General features: G+C 45.4%; 1 protein-coding gene across 3 annotated transcripts in view; it reads right to left on the bottom strand.

The window, feature by feature from the left end:
- The window catches only part of LOC141085107 (msx2-interacting protein-like), a 127,050-nt gene that overhangs the window by 85,560 nt on the left and 20,241 nt on the right, over positions 1-21,249 (bottom strand). For 2 of the 3 annotated variants that reach the window (XM_073570212.1, XM_073570211.1), the window contains exon 2: positions 11,675-11,884. The exons of the other annotated variant lie outside the window; for it this stretch is intronic. In XM_073570212.1, coding sequence (XP_073426313.1) covers positions 11,675-11,884 — 210 coding nt within the window. The remainder of the gene's footprint in view (positions 1-11,674; positions 11,885-21,249) is intronic. 3 annotated transcript variants of the gene reach the window in all.

Below are 21,249 nucleotides of genomic sequence, written 5' to 3'. Positions count from 1 at the left end.
CTACATGAAATCACTAAAGGGTGCAAGTTTATAGAGGGATTGTGAAATTAAATATATAACATTTATCTATTCTATTTAGACTATTACACGACTATTCCCACAGAAGTGGACAGGGCAAGGTTACACATTTCTAAGGAAAAATACAACCCAAAACGGAAAACACAAATAACCTCTCACACATGCTCAACACCAAGTGGGGGAGCCAGAGAACCCGAGAGACCAATAGAACGAACAAGGACACGCCAAACACCAGAACCTTGGACACAAAGAAAGAAAATGGAGTACAAGTCCAAAATACGTAAAAAGGTACAAGTTTATTAAATAGTTCATTACATTATTCACAGACAGAGAATAAAGGTACTGTGTATACTCGAGTATAAGCCGACCCGAGTATAAGCTGAGGCACCTACTTTTGCCACTGAAAACTGGGTAAGCTTACTGACTTGAGCATAAGCAGGGTATGCATTGTCCCCTCATCCCTGTCCTGGTATCAAAGTCATCACATAATATCATGTAATAATGATGTAATCACCGGTGACACTGAGAAAGCTCCAAGTGTCAGAGCACCCCCATAAACAGGGAGTACACAATACCAGAGCGCACCATAAACAGTCAGGGAGTACACAATACCAGAGCACCCCCATAAACAGTCAGGGAGTACACAATACCAGAGCACTCCCATAAACAGTCAGGGAGTACACAATACCAGAGCACCCCCATAAACAGTCAGGGAGTACACATAATACCAGAGCACTCCCATAAACAGTCAGGGAGTACACAATACCAGAGCACCCCCATAAACAGTCAGGGAGTACACAATACCAGAGCACCCCCATAAACAGTCAGGGAGTACATATAACGATGCCAGAGCGCCCCATAAGCAGTCATGGAGTACATATAACGATGCCAGAGCTCCCCATAAGCAGTCAGGGAGTACACAATACCAGAGCGCCCCATAAGCAGTCAGGGAGAACACACAACAATGCCTAAGAGTACATATAACAGTACCAGAGTGACGCCATAAACAGTGCCATATTGTACCCATAGACAGTGTCAGACAGTACACAAACTGTACCAGAGTGCCCCATAAGCAGTGCCAGACATTACACATAAGCAGTGCCAGAATTCCCCCATAAACAATGCCAGAGAGCACATAAACAGTGCTAGAGTACCCCCATAAGCAGTGGCAGACAGTACACATAACCCCCCCTCCAACTCATCCTCCTGGCTTCCCTGGATCTCCATCCTCCCTGCATCTCTGTTATCCAGGGGCTGGCAGCTCTTCCTGTTCCTTTGCAGAGCGGTCATGTGACTCGGCTCATTAAGGTAATGAATGGGAGTGGAGATGCGTCCATATTCATTACCTTAATGAGCGGGGTCACATGACCGCTCTGCAAAGGAACAGGAAGAGCTGCCAGCCCCAGGATAACAGAGAGAGATGCAGGGAGGATGGAGATCCAGCGATGGAGGGTGAGTATTGATGTATGACTCGTGTATAAGCCGAGGGGGGCGTTTTCAGCACAAAAAAGTGTGCTGAAAATCTCGGCTTATACACGGTAAATAGAAAATCAACAGGTATTACATGATCAGCAAGGGTAAAACAATGTAGAACCAGTGTGTTAATCCAAAAATACCACACATATCACAGAAACAAGGTGCTTAGTGCTTTGTACATGACATGAGAAAAAGCCAGGACAGGGTGGCAAGTGTAGCAAATATAGAAGTCCTATGAGCATAGAGACTGCACTGCCCCCTGACTATGTCAACGCCAAATGCGCGTTGGGGCAGCACGGTGTGGATCCAACTATACCACAACATGGGTAAGGAATTCAGGGTTTGGTAGGACTTCATATTTATGAGGCACTTGTCTCTAGGCTCATAGGGCTTCTATATTAGCCACACTTGCCACCCTGTCCTGGCTTTTTCTCACATAGTTTACAAAGCACTAAGCACTTTATTTCTGTAATATGTGTGGTATTTTTGGATTAACACACTGGTTCTACCTTGTTTTACACTCGCTGAACATGTAATACCTGTTGATTCTCTGTGAATAACGTAATGAACTATTTAATAAACTTGTACCTTTTTAAGTATTTTGAACTTGTACTCCATTTTCTTTCATTGGGTCCAACATCTGTAAGGAAGCAGTGGTCTAATGTGTAACCCTACTCTGTTCACTAATTACTACTCCCATAGAAGTGGACGGAGCGGGGGTCACACATTACTTCTATGGGAGTAGTAATTACTGGACAGAGCAGGGTTACACATTACACAACTGCTCCCATAAACGTGAATGGAGCCGAATCAGATCTTACATACTGCGTATCTAATCCCATCTTGTGTGATACACTCCGCTGAGCTCAATATCTAATCCCATCATATGATAAACTACACTTAGACTTGAATCTAATCCCAACAAGTGTTACTCTAAGCGTATCTAATCGCACACGTGATACATTCCACGTACTTAACCCCAGCTTATGAACCAGCGAACAGCACCAACTAACAGAATCTGCGCTGTCAGCCATCCTCCGTGACACTACTTGTCAATAACAATGGTTCATCCTCATCTTTTTGAAAACACCCAGAGAGGAAGGAAAGGAGAGACGTCGCACGTGCACACACGCACCACACTTTAATTGCAGTCCTAATGTGAGATAGTTGTACACCAAGTTTTCATGACAAATTTAAGCAGCTGCTCCCCCCTAGTGTTTAAACGTGAAAATACATAATATTAAAAAATATAAATAAATAAAAAAAAGGTTATTCTCACCTTCCGACAGCCCCCGATCTCCTCAGCCACGCTGCCGGCATCTTCCAGTCCCAGTGATGCTTTGCGCGAAGGGCCTTTGTGATGTCACGCTCGCGAGAGCATGACATCATCTCAGGTGATTCGTGCAAAGCATCACAGGGACCTGAAGATGCCGGCAGCGTGGCGAGAGGCGGAAAGGACTCTGGGGGCCATCAGAAGGGGAGTATATCCCGATTTTTTACTTTAATTATTTTTTACAGGATCATGGTACCCAGGGCATGGATTGCATGGGATGCGTTTTCTTAGCAGAAAAATGCAGCAAAAACGCTAAAAAAAGCAATGCATGCACATAGTCTAATACTTTACATTTCTTCAATAATTCAAAGATAAATTTGATGGCACCTTCCCTTTAAGCATTCAAATATAAAATGCCATCTATCACTAAAACTAATACACACTAGTTCAACTGTAGGTCCACATGTGAATATGACCATTTCCATTTATGGCAGTTATGAGGACTTTGGGTTAGGAAAGGGGCGGAATATATACAGGGCAGCACATACCAACCTTTTCTGAGTGAGGAAACACGACCTACAATCCCAATTAAATCTAGGGAGTGATTTGAGAACATAACTTCCCCAATTTGCTTCCTTTTTAGAGTATATCCACCTTCTTAATGAGGCAAAAGGGCAAAGATTTCAAATGAAACTTTGGTTCAACCAAGAAAAAAACAAAAAAAACAGGTAACCAAAAAATAATGAAAAAAGGGAGCAATCCGCAGAAGAAAGACGTCCAATAGAGGGGAAGATTTACCCTTCTCCAACCCCTGACTTCGATAAAAGTTATCCGCTATATATATATTTAGCTCTGGCTGGGATAGCACGCGTGCGGGCTTACGCGTGCAACAGATTAAGTGCAACAGGATAAAGTGTTTTGCAGTTAGACAATGCATTGAAGCTGATGTTCCTCTCTTCTCTTCTTCACACAGGTATTTCATTCCATCATCCATGTGTGCTGTCTGACAAGTGTGAACTGCATCATATAGTGCCAGATATTTTTATGGTATTTCATTCCATCATCCATGTGTGCTGTCTGACAAGTGTGAACTGCATCATATAGTGCCAGATATTTTTATGGTATTTCATTCCATCATCCATGTGTGCTGTCTGACAAGTGTGAACTGCATCATATAGTGCCAGATATTTTTATGGTATTTCATTCCATCATCCATGTGTGCTGTCTGACAAGTGTGAACTGCATCATATAGTGCCAGATATTTTTATGGTATTTCATTCCATCATCCATGTGTGCTGTCTGACAAGTGTGAACTGCATCATATAGTGCCAGATATTTTTATGGTATTTCATTCCATCATCCATGTGTGCTGTCTGACAAGTGTGAACTGCATCATATAGTGCCAGATATTTTTATGGTATTTCATTCCATCACCCATGTGTGCTGTCTGACAAGTGTGAACTGCATCATATAGTGCCAGATATTTTTATGGTATTTCATTCCATCACTCCTGTGGTGGGTCTTTATTTTTTATCTATTTGGTTTCTGCTTTGAAGTGTAGAAAGGTGTGTTTTTTTTTTTTTCCCTTTCTCAGTTTGATGGCCTTGTCCAGCGTTAGTTATTTACCCTGCATAGTAATGCCTGCTCTGGCCTTGTGCTAATTGGTTAATTACTGATTGTGGCCTTTTGGTGGCTGAAGCTAGCAGACATTTCATTTCATATATATTTAGCTCTGGCTGGGATAGCACGCGTGCGGGCTTACGCGTGCAACAGATTAAGTGCAACAGGATAAAGTGTTTTGCAGTTAGACAATGCAGTTGGGCAGGAGACAGGTAAGGTGCATAAGTTTTTCATGCACGCTTGCTTCTTGGTCAGTTGTACTAAATATGCATTGATCATATCAACCTGCTGCTTATTTGTCTTCACTTCTGCTTTTTAACAACTCGCCTGCCCTTTTACACATTCTGTGCACTCTCTGCATATCCACCCCTCCCTTTTCCCCTCTCCCATGTTTAACTCTGAGGCTCTATTGACATTTCTTACCCACACCAAACCATCCAAAACCTCCATGCAGCACTCAAAACGTTCATACAAATCATCCCACCACCTGCTTTTTCTGTTTTTTCTCCTTTTAATAGTTGCAGGTGACATCTCCCCCAACCCTGGGCCTCCCTCCACCAGCATACATTACTCTCCTCCAGCTGCATATAGAAACCCTGCTAATCTTATTAACATTCAGTGCATGCCTTCTCCTCTCACTTTCCAATGTGCTCTCTGGAATGCACGGTCTGTGTGTAACAAACTGACTTACATTCACGATCTTTTTCTCTCTAATTCCCTTAACCTTCTGGCTATTACAGAAACCTGGATCCAGCATTCAGACACCACCGCTGCTGCCGCTCTCTCGTTTGGTGGGCTGAAATTTTCACATACCCCCAGACCTGAGAACAGACAGGGTGGAGGTGTTGGTTTGCTCCTTTCATCACAATGTGCTTTCCAGGTCATCCCCCCGGTTCCATCACTTACATTTCCTTCCTTTGAAGTCCACGCCGTCAGACTCTTTAAGCCCTTCTCCTTACGAGTGGCGGTCGTTTATCGCCCTCCAGGCTCCTCCCGCCAGTTTCTAGACCACTTCACCACCTGGCTTACTCACTTTCTGTCCTGTGACATCCCCACCCTCATCATGGGAGACTTTAACATCCCCATCAATGATCCGCTCTCCCAGTCTGCCTCTCATCTTCTTTCTCTAACTTCTTCATTCGGCCTCTCACAGTTTACTAATTCTCCTACACATGAGGACGGGAATACTCTGGACCTGGTTTTCTCCCGTCCCGGCTCGCTGCACAACTTTACTAATTCACCTCTCCCGCTCTCGGACCACAACCTTCTTTCCTTCTCTGTCAAGAATTGTCTCCTCACCCGGGACACCCCCACTTACCACACTTATCGGAATACACGTACCATTAATACCCAACAGCTTAGGGACAATCTCCACACATCTTTAGCCCCCATCTCCACCCTCTCCTGTCCAGACATAGCATTGTCACACTTCAATAATACACTGAAGAATGCCCTAGATGAAGCAGCACCTTCTATACGCAGAAAGACCCGACACAGACAAAAGCAGCCCTGGCACACAACACAAACACGCTCTCTTCAGCGCTGCTCGAGGTGTGCAGAGCGGCAGTGGAGAAAATCTCTCTTAGCAGAAGACTTCATCCACTATAAGTTCATGCTCAAAACCTATAACTCTGCCCTTCATCTGGCCAAACAATCCTACTTCACCACCCTCATCACCTCACTATCCAACAACCCAAGACGACTTTTTGAAACCTTAAACTCCCTCCTGAAACCTAAAGTACAGGCCCCCATCACCAACCTCAGCGGTGAGGATCTGGCCACTTATTTCCTAGAAAAAATCAACCACATCCATCAGGATATCTCAGCCCTATCTCCTCAGTGCCTGGATCCCCTTCCCTGCCGCACCTCAAGCTCACTAGACATCTTTGAGCCTGTTTCAGAAGAAGAAGTTTCCAAGCTCCTCGCTTCTGCTCGGCCTACAACCTGCAACAGTGACCCTATTCCTTCACAGCTCCTGCAGTCTCTCTCACCAGTGGTCACAACTCACCTGACTAAAATATTTAACCTCTCTCTTTCTTCAGGTATATTTCCCTCCTCATTTAAACATGCCATCATAACCCCTTTACTTAAAAAGCCATCCCTGGACCAGAACTGCACTGCTAACTACAGACCTGTCTCTAACCTTCCCTTCATCTCTAAACTCCTGGAACGCCTGGTCCACTCCCGTCTAATCCGCTATCTCTCGGATAACTCTCTTCTCGACCCCTTACAATCTGGTTTCCGCTCTTTACACTCTACTGAAACTGCCCTCACTAAAGTCTCTAATGATTTAATAACAGCTAAATCGAAAGGTCATTGCTCCCTGCTGATTCTCCTGGATCTCTCTGCCGCATTTGACACTGTGGATCACCAGCTCCTCCTCACTATGCTCCGCTCTATAGGCCTCAAGGACACAGCCCTCTCCTGGTTCTCCTCCTACCTCTCTGACCGCTCCTTCACTGTATCTTTTTCCGGCTCCTCTTCCTCTTCTCGTCCCCTTACTATCGGGGTCCCGCAGGGCTCAGTCCTAGGCCCCCTCCTCTTCTCTTTATACACTGCCCCTATTGGACAAACAATCAGCAGATTTGGGTTCCAGTATCATCTCTATGCTGATGACACCCAATTATACACTTCTTCCCCTGACATCACCCCTACCCTAATTCAAAATACCAAGGATTGTCTGTCTGCTGTCTCTAGCATCATGTCCTCCCTCTATCTGAAACTAAATCTCTCTAAAACTGAACTTCTTGTGTTTCTCCCCTCTACTAACCTCACTCTACCTAACATCGAAATAACCCTGGAGGGTTCAACCATAACTCCCAAGCAGCATGCCCGCTGTCTTGGGGTCATATTCGACACTGAACTTTCCTTTACTCCGTACATCCGATCACTCAGTCGCTCTTGTCACCTGCATCTTAAAAACATCTCCAGAATCCGACCTTTTCTCACCTTTGAAACTGCTAAGACTCTTACTGTCGCTCTTATTCATTCTCGTCTGGACTACTGCAACTCTCTTCTGATCGGTCTCCCTCTTACCAAACTTTCTCCTCTCCAATCCATCTTGAATGCGGCAGCCAGGGTCATATTTCTGTCCAGCCGCTTCACCGATGCCTCCATCTTGTGCCAGTCATTACACTGGCTACCTATTCGCTACAGGGTCCAGTATAAACTCATCTCTCTCACCCACAAAGCTCTCCACTGTTCTGCACCGCCTTATATCTCCTCTCTCATCTCTGTCTATCGCCCTACACGTGCCCTCCGTTCTACAAATGACCTAAGACTAACATCCCCCGTAATCCGAACCTCGCACCTCCGTCTCCAAGACTTCTCTCGTGCTGCTCCAGCTCTCTGGAATGCACTTCCCCAGACGATCAGACTGATACCTAGCCCTGACCTATTCAAGCGCGCTTTGAAAACCCATCTCTTCAAAGAAGCCTATCACATCAACTACTCAGCAAGCTAACTTTGCCCTGTTCCCTCCTTCCAAATATTATTCTGAATCTGCACCCTACTATTCATCTGTCTCCACACCCTTCATGCACATGATAACTGCACTTGATACTTGTCTATTGCGCTTAAACACACGGGCTGATGACCGGATCATGCAGCTTTATATGAAAATCCCTATTATAATTGCCAGACCTGAATTAACAAGCATTTCTCACCTACTGTGTCCCCCCATTTCCTTGTAGATTGTAAGCTTGCGAGCAGGGACCTCACTCCTAATGTCATTGTTTGAATTGTCTTAACTTGTATTGAATTTATTGTCTGTACATGTCCCCGCTTAATTGTAAAGTGCTGCGGAATATGTTGGCGCTATATAAATAAAAATTATTATTATTATTATTATTATCCGCTGTGGGCTTTGAGAAAAGAAAAAAAAAAAAAAAAATTATCTATAATAATAAATGCCCTAAGCAACTTCCGGTTGTAACAACTTCCGTCCAGTTGTAACCGGTGACGTCACCGCACACCTCTTTCCATGTTAACCCTCAACACACACACTCCTCTCACCTTTCACCATCTCCACTCACTCTTTCACTCCACATACGACCCTCTCTCTCACTCCGTCTCTCATACTCACGCCGTCATCGCCGCTGATCCACGATCCCCGACATCTTCTTCCGCCGGCGCCATCCTGGATCCAGACGTCCTCCACGCCGGCGACATGTTCTTGCGGAGACGCCATTTTTGGATCGGCGAAATCGCCGATCCAAAATAGCGTCGCCGCAAGAACATGTCGCCGGTGTGGAGGACTTTGGGATTCAAAACGGCGTCGGCGAAATCTCGCGAGATTTCGCCGACGCCATTTTGGATCCCAACGGCATCCACGCCGGCGACATGTTCTTGCGGCGACGCTATTTTGGATCGGCGAAATCCCGCGATACTCAAGATGGCGTCGCCGCAAGAACATGTCGCCGGCGAGGACGACGTCGGGATCCAAAATGGCGTCGGCGAAAACTCGCGAGATTTCGCCGACGCCATTTTGGATCCCGACGTCGTCCACGCCGGCGACATGTTCTTCCAGCGACGCCATCTCGACTATCGCGGGATTTCACGATACTCAAGATGGCGTCGCCGCAAGAACATGTCGCCGGCGTGGACAACGTCTGGATCCAGGATGGCGCCGGCGGAAGAAGATGTCGGGGATCGTGGAGCAGCGGCGATGACGGCGTGAGTATGAGAGACGGAGTGAGAGAAGGGGTCGTATGTGGAGTGAAAGAGTGAGTGGAGATGGTGAAAGGTGAGAGGAGTGTGTGTGTTGAGGGTTAACATGGCAAGAGGTGTGATGCTATCGCATCCTCCCGATGCGATAGCATCGGGCCATAATCTAGTATTAATATATATATGTATACATACATATATATATATACACACACACACAAGAAACTTAACCTGCAGGATTTGGAGGATATAAGTACTTACCGTGTTTTCCCCTTTGTAAGACGCACTTTTATTCCCCCAAACTTGGGAGGAAAAGGTGGGTGCGTCTTACAAAGAGGATATACCTTATCGCGTGTAGGCCGCAGGGGTGTCCGTCGGCGCTGTGGGTGTCGCCGGGTGCCTAGCCGTGTCTCCACGTGCCCAGCGGTGTCTCCAGTTCCCATCCCGGGGCTCTGCCGACATTTTGCGACAGGCCAGAGCCCCGGGGCTCCCTCTCGGTTCCCTCTGTATTGGCTGGGTCCGGCAATATGGCGGCCGCCGCCGGGGACGGCGCATGCGCTGATGGTGATCTCGGGACTGAGATCTCAAGGGATCCAGCCCCGGGCTGCTGCACAGACGCCCCTGGCGGCAGCACGATCCCCCCTGGCAGCGCGCTGCACATCGGAGCACCCTCTCATCCCTTCCTGCGGCCTGCAGTATCACCCCACTCCTGCCTCCTCCAGCAGCGACACTGGGACCCTGCTTCACCGCAGCCACCACCCCCGGTAAGCAATAAGACACCTGGATTATAAGAGGCACCACCATTTTATTAAAAAAGTTTTTTCCTATTTTTCTCCTCAAAATTTGTGGTGCGTCTTATAATCCGGAGCGTCTTATAAAGCGAAAAATACGGTATATTGAGTTGAGACAGGATCCTACATCAGATTTCAATAAAAAAAATGAATGTCTTGTTACATGAAGGGCTAGGAACGAGTGCCATTACAAACAAAATTATGAAGTATCTTTATGTAGAGAATCCCATTATTCCAGTTTATCACTCACTTCCTAAGGTTCATAAGGAAATTTTTCCTCCACCTATGAGACCTATAGTCTCTGGTATAGGTTCCTTTAGTGAAAGCCTTGGAGAATGGGTGGATCATTTTTTGAAACCTCTAGTCCCATTGACACCTAGTTTTCTTGGGGATGCCAGGGATGTTGTTGGAGTCTTGGAGAGAATACCGTGGCAGAATAATTATGTTTAGTTGTTATGTGATGTGGTGGGACTTTATCCCTCTATCCCACATCATATAGCTCTGAGATGCATTAGGTACCATTTACATCGGTACAGCTCATATGATATAAACATTCAAAATTGTATTATTTCTGCAATAGAGTTTCTCCTTGAACACAACTATTTTTCATTTAACAATAGATTTTTCTTACGAACACAGGGCGTTAGCATGGGAGCACGTTTTTCCCTGTCCCTTGCAGTCATGGCCACATGGGAGGACAATTTCATTTTTTGTGATGATAACCCTTATAAAGATGGTACTGTTTGGCTAGGAAGATATATTGATGATTTGGTGTTTATTTGGGATAAAAATGTTCTGGGAGATACTTTTATTAGTGATTTTTTCAACTATCTAGATACCAATGACTACAATCTTAAATTTACCAGCTCAGTACATAATATATGTTATACAATATATATATATATATATATATATATATATATATATATATATATATATATATATATATATAGATAGATAGATAGATAGAGATATATAAATAATCAGTATGTCCCATTGCAGCTGCTGTTTTCAAGGACACCTTATCCGTTAGCGTCCGAGTATCCTGTAAGTTAAAGGGGTACGGTATAGACATTCATACTTGGTACATCCTCAGACCACCAGTTTGTGCGACAAAATTATTCTACTTGATTTTTTTTCTTTTCAGACATTATAGTAACACCATCCTGAATTTGACCATTCCTCTATTAAATTCCAATGTTCAGGAAGAATTTAATATCCCATATTACACTCCACGTAATATAGATTTATATTGCCATCTAATACAATAATTCCCAGCTTTGCTGTAAATCCCAGGTGTATAGACTTCATTCTTCTTAAACTATTCCCAGTCAAATGAGTACAATCCAGAGCAGTCAGAAGATATGTCCCAGCGATTAACAATCCATGACCAAGGGCAACCCCACCAGCTGAACGATTGTACCTTACACCAGGCCCCAACAATACATCCACATGGATAGCAGCATGTTCCCGCAAGGAGGGTAATCCACAGGAATAAAACGCCATACTTCAGACTAAGTCAGGTCATACATCCAGCCAGCTGCATGCAGCAAGACTCCCTTACAAATCCACAAGGTCCCAGCCATTAGGATAAGAATTATATATTTCCAAACACAGAGGTAGCATACAGATTTCCCAAAATTTTAAATCAATGAGGGGGAACCTAAACATTGTTTTCTTTTCTTACCATAATAAATACAAAATACCTACCTAATGAAACCTTACAACTTACCCATCAAGTCTCCGTTCATAACGTCCTTCCCGTGCATGAAGTGATTTAGGGGATCCATAAGTGGGCCCTCCACCACCTCCTCTGAAAACAGAAACCTACCTACTACGAGATGTTATGGAAACGGTCTCATCCAATACACGGACAGTTCCCGGTGTGTTATAATCCGTCCGTAGGTCTCGGTCCCCCATTTTGTTGACAGCATTGTGCGCTTTGTGTGCACTTTCAATTGTCGCAAAATCCACAAACGCTGCCACTCCACCATGAGGTCCACGTTTAGGTAAAATTGTGACATTTTCAACGTGTCCATATCTGATGTAAAAAAAAAAAAAAAAAAAAAGAAATTTTAGACCAAGACTGAAAGGCACTTACGGTATATTTTTATCATATACATGTTAACTCCAGCACGCACATTTTATTAGAGCACTGCATTAGAAGCAAAGGTCTGGGCTGATCTTTGGGTTTGTCAGATCAATTTCAGCTTACCAAGATTAATCAAACTAGGACATTTATCTTTGCAACTAGAAGCGGTTTTCATGAAACAAGTCCTTATCTGATAAGACAATAACCTCTCTAAAAATGTGAACATTTCAGCCTGAAGGTTGAATACTGGCTGAAAACTTTTGGCATTTTGTCCTCACACCTGGCAAGTTAAACACCTTGTGTAAGCAGCAGGCTAGAAAGCAACAACCACGCCAGGGTGATTCATGCCCAAACTTGCATTAACTATTGAGAAAATATAAGTCTCAACTAAACAATATACAGTGCCTTGTGAAATTATTCGGCCCCTGGAACTTTTCAACCTTTTCCTACATACCATGCTTCAAACAAAGATACAAAATGTTAATTTTTGGTGAAGAATCAACAACAAGTGGAACACAATTGTGAAGTTGAATGAAATTTATTGGTTATTTTAAATTTTCGCGGAAAGTCAAAAACTGAAAAGTGGGGCGTGCAATATTATTCGGCCCCTTTACTTTCAGTGCAGCAAACTCACTCCAGAAGTTCATTGTGGATCTCTGAATGATCCAATGTTGTCCTAAATGACTAATGATGATAAATATAATCCACCTGTGTGTAATCGAGTCTCCGTATAAATGCACCTGCTCTGTGATAGTCTCAGTGTTCTTTTTGAAGTACAGAGAGCATCATGAAGACCAAGGAACACAACAGGCAGGTCAGTGACACTGGTGTGATTTGTATACTGGTGTGGTGTGCATACAAAGTGATTTCCAAAACTTTAAACATCCCAAGGAGCACTGTGCAAGCGATCATATTGAAATGGAAGGAGTATCATACCACTGCAAATCTACCAAGACCCGGCCGTCCCTCTAAACTTTCATCTCAAATAAGGAGAAGACTGACCAGAGATGCAGCCAAGAGGCCCATGATCACTCTGGATGAAATGCAGAGATCTACAGCTGAGGTGGGACAGTGTCTATAGGACAACAATCAGTCGTACACTGAACAAATCTGGCATTTATGGAAGAGTGGCAAGAAGAAAGCCATTTCTCAATATCATCCATAAAAAGTGTTGTTTAAAGTTTGCAACAAGCCACCTGGGAGACACACCAAACATGTGGAAGAAGGTGCTCTGGTCAGATGAAACCAAAATCGAACTTTTTGGCAACAATGCCAAACGATCTGTTTGGCGTAAAGGCAACACAGCTCATCACCCTGAACTCACCATCCCCACTGTCAAACATGGTGGTGGCAGCATCATGGTTTGGGCCTGCTTTTCTTCAGCAGGGACAGGAAAGATGGGTAAAATTGATGGGAAGATGGATGGAGCCAAATACAGGACCATTATGAAGAAAACCTTTTGGAGTCTGCAAAAGACCTGAGACTGGGACGGAGATTTGTCTTCCAACAAGATAATGATCCCAAACATAAAAGCAAAATCTACAATGGAATGGTTCACAAATAAACGTATCCAGGTGTTAAAATGGCCAAGTCAAAGTCCAGACCTGAATCCAATCGAGAATCTGTGGAAAGAGCTGAAAAATTATGTTCACAAACGATCTCCATCAAACCTCACTGAGCTCGAGCTGTTTGCCAAGGAAGAATGGGAAGAATTTCAGTCTCTCGATGTACAAAACTGATAGAGACATACCCCAAGCGACTTGCAGCTGTAATCGCAGCAAAAGGTGGCGCAACAAAGTATTACGTTAAAGGCGGCCCACTTTTCAGTTTTTGAATTTCCACAAAAATTTAAAATAACCAATAAATTTAATTCAACTTCACAATTGTGTCCCACTTGTTGTTGATTCTTCACCAAAAATTTACATTTGGCATCTTTATGTTTGAAGCATGATATGTGGGAAAAGGTTGAAAAGTTCCAGGGGGGCCGAATACTTTCGCAAGGCACTGTACATTGTGAGGAAACGAGTCGGCATTCACAAAATAATCAGGATGCCATCTCACATGACAGTCACCAATGCTAGACATGAACATAATAATCACCCTTGTCACATAATCATGTAACCGGACACTTGTAGCAGGGCTGTGGAGTCAGTAAAGGGCCTGTCACACTAAGCGATATCGCTAGCAATATCAATTATAACGTCACTGGTTTTTGTGACGTTATAGCGATAGTGCTAGCGATATCGCTATGTCTGATACTTACCTCCAACCGCTCCCCCGCTGGTTATTGCTGATCGCGCGAGAACGTCCTGAACCGTTTCTCGTCGTCAGCTTCCTGCTGCGCTTCCCGTGGAGAGACGAGCGACGCGTGGACGCGGGCGGGAGGACGTCAGGATCGCCTAGTGTGACAGGTAAGTAACGACCCCCGACCGCTGCCATGTCGCTGGTGAGATTTGCCTGTGTGGCAGCTCACTAGCGACCACTTAGCGATACACCAGCGATCCTGACCGCGTCATATCGCTGGTCGGGATCGCTGGTGCATCACTAAGTGTGACAGTACCTTAACTCTGACATTTCCCTGCCTTCCGACCCCCACAGACCTAGTCAATACTCAGCATGGACATAAAGTGCAGCACAGATTCATCTCAACTATAAGCTGAGATCCTCAGATCAGGAACAGAACATTTATAGGACATTTTATAACTTTCCCCAAATTCTGAAAACATTTACAGGACATCCTGCATTGTGCTACTGCACCCAAATTGTTATATATGATAGGAGTCAGAGTCACCCCATTTTATACCGACTCCAACTCCACCAAAACGAACACTGAATTTGAGACTTCGACTCCACAGCCCTGATTTCTCTAACAGTCAATTTGAGCATAAAACTGAATCTGTCTCCAAGTTTATGCTGCCTATACACTAGTATTGCCATAGACTGCTTTTCTGTAATATCACAATGTAATATCTGCTGTCCATGTCACGCGCAGCAGTCTTATGAATTGTGTGTCCACGCTGTGGCATCACCACCATTCATTCGCCACTGCTCTCGACCCCACTTACCACTCATCCTCAGATTTCTACTGATGCACTGTATAGCAAGAAAAGCATTAAGTTACGCACCAGTAAATGTATTTTTCGGAAGCCCATGACAGCACCACGAGAGAGGGGATCCGCCCTTCAAGAACAGGAAACCTACAGATACAAAAAGGGTGGCACACCACCCACGCATCAGTTGAATTACAGAGCTTGAGAGGACCTCCTTGGTTAACCCCTTAATGTCCAATGACGGACACAGTCCTTCATCAGACATCTCCCCTGCTTTGATGAGGGCTCCGGCGCTGAGCCCGCATCAAAGCCGGGACATGTCAGCTGTTATGAACAGCTGACATGTGCCCGCAATAGGCGCGAGCGGAATCGCCATCCGCCCGCGCCTATTAACTAGTTAAATCCCGCTGTCAAAGCTGACAGCGGGCATTTAAATAGCATTTCCGGCCGCCGGGCCGGAAATGACGTCATCGCCGACCCCCGTCACGTGATCGGGGGTCGACGTCATGTTGCCTGGACAACCAGAGGTCTCTGAGACCTCTATGGTTGTTCCAGGCATATGGCTTTCAGCGCCACCCGGTGGTCAGCGCTGAATGCACAGCAGTAAATCTGCTACATATGGGCGATCTACTCATCGCCCATATGTAGCAGAGCCGATCGGGTTGCGCATGTTTCTAGCCTCCTATGGAGGCTATTGAAGCATGCCAAAAGTTAAAAAAAAAATGTTTAAGAATAAAAAAAATCTAAAAGTTCAAATCACCCCTCTTTCGCCCCAATCAAAATAAAACAGTAAAAAAAAAAAAAATAAAAAAAAAAAAAACACATACACATTAGGTATCGCCGCGTTCAGAATCGCCCGATCTATCAATAAAAAAAGCATTAACCCGATCGCTAAACTGCGTAGCGAGAAAAAAAATTCAAAACTCCAGAATTACGTTTTTTTTGGTCGCCAAGACATTGCATTAAAATGCAATAACGGGCGATCAAAAGAATGTATCTGTACAAAAGTGGTATCATTAAAAACGTCAGCCCAGCACGGAAAAAATAAGCCCTCACCCGACCCCAGATCATGAAAAATGGAGACGCTACGGGTCTCGGAAAATTGCGGGTTTTTTTTTTTTTAAGCAAACTTTGGAAGTTTTTTTCACCACTTAGATAAAAGAGGACATAGACATGTTTGGTGTCTATGAACTCGCAATGACCTGGAGAATCATATTGGCAGGTCAGATTTAGCATCTAGTGAACCTAGCAAAAAAAGTCAAGCAAAAAATAAGTGTGGGATTGCACTTTTTTGGCAATTTCACCGCACTTGGAATTTTTTTCCTGTTTTTGAGTACACGACATGGTAAAACCAATGGTGTCATTTAAAAGTACAACTCATCCCGCAAAAAATAAGCCCTCACATGGCCATATAGACAGAAAAATAAAAAAGTTATGGCTCTGGAAAGAAGGGGAGGGAAAAATGAAAATGCAAAACCAAAAATACCCCTGGTCATTAAGGGGTTAAGGACACACAAAATATACACAACTTGAACAATATCACCCGTGTGGAAACTTAAAAGTGGAAGAAGCGAGCACCCATATGTTGGAGGGAGGGAACTAAGGGTGCTGTCATGGGCTTCCGAAAAATACCGTTACGTAACTTAATGCTTTATTCAGACTCCCATGACGGCACCACAAGAGACTTACAGAGATGTAAAACTAACTTAGGGAGGCATTACAGCCTGCAGAACCCTTTACCCGAAGGCGAGATCTGAGGAAGCACCCATGTCTAGTCTTTATGCCCAAGAGGATGTCATGGCTCCAGTGGAATGTGCATGTAAATTCTGTGGAGCTGGACCGCCACCTGCTGTTTAAGCTAGAGAGATAGCCTAATCTATCTTGCTAACGTACACTTCGAAACTCTAAAGGGCCTGTCACACTAAGAGATATCGCTAGCAATATCACTATAACGTCACTGGCTTTTGTGACGTTATAGCGATATCGCTATGTCTGATACTTACCTCCAACCGCTCCCCCACTGGTTATCGCTTATCGCGCGAGAACGTCCTGGACCGTTTCTCGTCGTCAGCTTCCTGCTGTGACGAGCGACGCGTGGACGCGGGCGGGAGGACGTCAGGATCGCCTCGTCTGACAGGTAAGTAGCGACCCCCGACCCCTGCGATGTCACTGGTGAGATCTGCCTGTGTGGCAGCTCACTAGCGACCACTTAGCGATGTACCAGCGATCCTGACCGCGTCATATCGCTGGTCGGGATCGCTGGTGCATCGCTAAGTGTGACAGTACCTTTAGACCCTTCCTAGAGCCCTAGAAGGATATAAATAAGGCAATGTCCTTTTTCCAGGGATTAGTGACACAGAGATACTCTAGCAGACATCTTCTAATATCTAATGTGTGAAGCTTCTCCTCCTTCTGGTTAGTAGGGTTAGGGAGGAAGGAGGGAAGGACCATCTCTTGTGGCCTGCGGAAGTCTGAGGCAACCTTGGGCAAGTAGGCAGGGTCTGGCCTAAACACTACCCTGTCTTCCAAAATATGCGTATAAGGGGGAACTTTAGAGAGTGCCTGAATATCTCTTATTATATATGCTGATGTTATCGCTACCAAAAAGGCTACCTTGAGGGATAGAACCTTAATGGAGGCAGATACCATGGGTTCAAATGGAGCCTCCGTCATAGCCGTAAGGATTAAGTTCAAGTCCCAAGGCGTGCACCTTACTTTGTGAATGGGCCTAGATCTGCCAGCTGCTTTAATAAATCTGGAGACCCAGTAATTGTTTGCGATATCACAGCAAAATAAGGCACCAATGGCCAAAACTTGCACTTTAAGGGTACTAGTGGCAAGACCTAGTTGAAGACCCCTCTGAAGAAACTCTAGAATCTGCCCTATAGGTACCCCTTTCCTCGGCTTTAAAGTTCGAAGCAGCTACTAGGAATTGTTTCCAGGTTCTAGCATAGATCTTGGTTGTTAACTTCCTACTCTTTAGAAGGGTGGTTATTAGATTCAGGAGGAATCCTTTAGCCCTTAATAATGTCCTTTCCAACTCCACGCCGTCAAGCGGAGTCTTGCTACTCGGGGATAGTTGACTGGGCCCTGGGAGTGAAGAACCGGAAGATCTGGCAATATCCAAGGATCGCAGACTGACATAGTTCTTAAGCCACGAGAACCAAGCCCTTCTGGGCCAGAATGGAGCAATTAGTATAATCCTTGCCCTGTCTTCTCTGATCTTCCTCACTACCAGAGGCAACAGGGACAATGGAAGGAATGCGTAGGCCAGATTGAAATCCCATTTCCTCAGGAAAGCGTCCACCATAAGAGGTTTTTCCCCCAGATCCAGAGAACAGAACTGTTTTACCTTTCTGTTTCTCTTGGTGGCAAAAACGTCTATATCCTGCTGACCCCACATGCAGACAATCTGGTTGAAGATGGTTCCATTTAGAGACCATTCTCCCTGCCTTTGTACGTTGCGGCTTAGAAAGTTGGCTTTTGTATTGTCTTTTCCGCTTATGTGTAGCGCTGTCAAAGATAGGTGTCTTTCTGCTATCTGGAAAAGACGTTCTGCTACTTCCATCAGGGCCACGGACCAGGTCCTACCTTGGTGGTTGATGTAAGCCTGGTTATCCGAGAGAATTGAAGGGCCCTTGTGTGAAACTGAGCCCACTTGACGGCCAGGATACAGGATGTTAGGGAACCCAATAGGGACATGGCCTGCCTGAGGGTCATAGAGGGCCTATTTACCGCCCGAAAAACCTGGTGACGAAGGCGAATAATTTAGTCAGATGGTACACGACATTCATGACTTTCCGAAACTAGTGACTTTCTGAAACTAGAACGAGACCGAGGAATTGCTGAACCTTCAAGGGTTGTAAACGGGATTTTTCAGAGTTCATTAGCCAACCTAATTGCCGAGTGGACCTAGACCTTCCTACCTGTGAAAGGCAATGATCAGTCGAACTGCCTATAATTAAGAAGTCGCCTAAATAGGGGATTATCAGGATGTCTGATTCCCGAAGGTGGGCCATGACCTCGGCGATTAACTTTGTGAAGACCCGTGGAGCGACTGACAGGCCAAAGGGGAGGCTCTGAAGTGGAAATGACAGACTGAGGCACTTATGGACACCAATACTCTCAGGAAATGCTCAGTCTGCGTGAATAGGCACATGATAATACGCGTCTTTTAAATCTAAAACCGCCATGAAACAGTTTTGAAATATTTTTATTGCTGAGCCAATTGTTTCCACTAGGAACAGTCCCTTGTAGGTCTTCCTTGACCACACTTTCTCCTGGTGAAGGTACGTCGGTAAGAGGACGATAGGTTGGGGAATCTCTTTTTCTCTTCCCCCGCCTTTTCCAGTAGCTCGTCCAAGACCGGGCCAAAAAGGTATCCCCCTTCACGTGTGACAGCACAGAGCTTAGATCTTGCCTGGATATCCCCCAGCCAGCATTTTAACCACAGAGCCCTGCGGGCCGTGTTGGAAAGACCTGCTGCTCTTGCCGCCATCCTGACTGAATCTGCTAAGGCATCTGACAGGAAGGCCGCCGTATCTTGAATTATTGGAAGGGCTCCCATAATTGTCTCCTGAGATTCAAGTTGGGCCAGCCAGATCATCATTGATCTGGCCACGCAAGTAGATGCAAGTCCCTTTAAGGAAGATGTCTGTCTTCCTATCTAGGAGATCTTAGAGGGTCCCCATGTCCTCAAAGGGTAGGGAAGATTTTTTGATGCCTTGGCTACTGCTGCATCCAACTTGGTAGCTTTGGCCCATGCTTGTGGGTCGGAGGCAATGAGTCTCTCTTTTCCGGCCTCTTCCACTCCCAGAGAATCAGACCCCGAATCTTCTCATTCGAGAAAGGACCTACATTTCTTTTGATTCAATCCTTTAAACATGACGTCCTGCATGGACAGTGCTGGCCTGGACTCCACTATCCCCATTGTTCCTTTAACTGCTTTCACTAGCTTGTCCACGCGACCTAGGGGCAGGCAGAAGCGACCTGAGTGTTTCTCAGATGAAGAAGATGAATCAGAGGAATCCCTACTCCTCCAACCAGCCGATGAATTTGATTCCGGAAGATCTATGTTACGGTCTTTCAACTTAGAACTCTCCCCTTGAGTCAGGGACTTTATGGACTCCCTCGCTTCTGTCCTGATATCGTTCAAACTTGTGGTGAAGTTGGGAGTTTCATAAGCAACCTGAGGGGGGGAAATAGCAGGAGGAAATATAGTCTGTCTCAAGGCTAAACCCGCTCCACCCCTCCCCTTCCTGCGACCTCACCATCTGCTGGATACGGGGGGGGGGGGGGAACATAAGTTTTTTTGGACACGAGTCCGGCTGTGGGCATCCACAGAGGGCGCATTCCCCGTTTTGCCTTAACCTTGCACTTCTTCCCCTTAAATTAAAACATAAGGGGAAGCCTGCATCACTTAATGAGATCACTTACCAGTGTCCATGCAGAAAATAGGTACCGGATCACGAGGGGGACTTCCTCAGCCACATGACCGACTCCTGCCTGGAAGAGCTCCTGCGGCTGGAACGATCGCTTAACTGGCCATGATTCGTACCATCTCGGGACTTCAGATGGGCCCAAGGCTTCTGTGTAGCATGATGGTCCGCAGCCGCCTCCTGCTGCAATAGTGGCTGCTGCTGCTCGCTTTCCATTATGGATAATGGGCCAGAAGCGTGGGCTCCTTGTGGCGCTCTGCATATAACCCCCTCTGTTCCGGGTCAGCAGGTCATGTCACGCCCTTTCCCCCCCGGATCTCAGCCCCCCCCCCAGCTGTCACCCCGGACCCTGCACAGAGGAATCCATGTGTCTTCTGAGTGTACCGCACCCGGCTGCAGCCAGAACGCACCCAGATTTGCTGCGGTTTTAAACCCAACTGCAGTTTTCACAGGACAAATTGATTTATAATTCACCACAAAATAAAAAAATGTAACCACTTCAATCACAACATCTGAACATGCCCCATTGTGAGCCTTGTTTATTTCACCAGAATGGATGATTTCACTCAAAATGATTAAGTGCGCCTGCGCAGGAGCTGAGGGAGAAGCAAGGAGGACGACGTCATCGTATGACACCCATTGCACCCACCCCCGGTGAGTATAATCTAACGTGTTTTTCTTATCTTTCAGGTTACATCGGGGGGGGGGCTTATCTACAGCATTACAGAATACGTATTGAGCGCGAAACGGCTGTTGTCTGTCTTCCAGCACATTGCTCCCGTGCCTATGCCGATGCCTTGTGTATGTGAAATAAAGTGATTTGATT

Source organism: Dendrobates tinctorius, unplaced genomic scaffold, assembly GCF_039654945.1.
Source record: "Dendrobates tinctorius isolate UK_male_01 unplaced genomic scaffold, ASM3965494v1 ptg000028l, whole genome shotgun sequence".
NCBI classification, from domain to species: domain Eukaryota; kingdom Metazoa; phylum Chordata; class Amphibia; order Anura; family Dendrobatidae; genus Dendrobates; species Dendrobates tinctorius.
The sequence above is the reverse complement of the archived record's forward strand: the minus strand, read 5'-3'. Positions and strand labels throughout refer to the sequence as shown.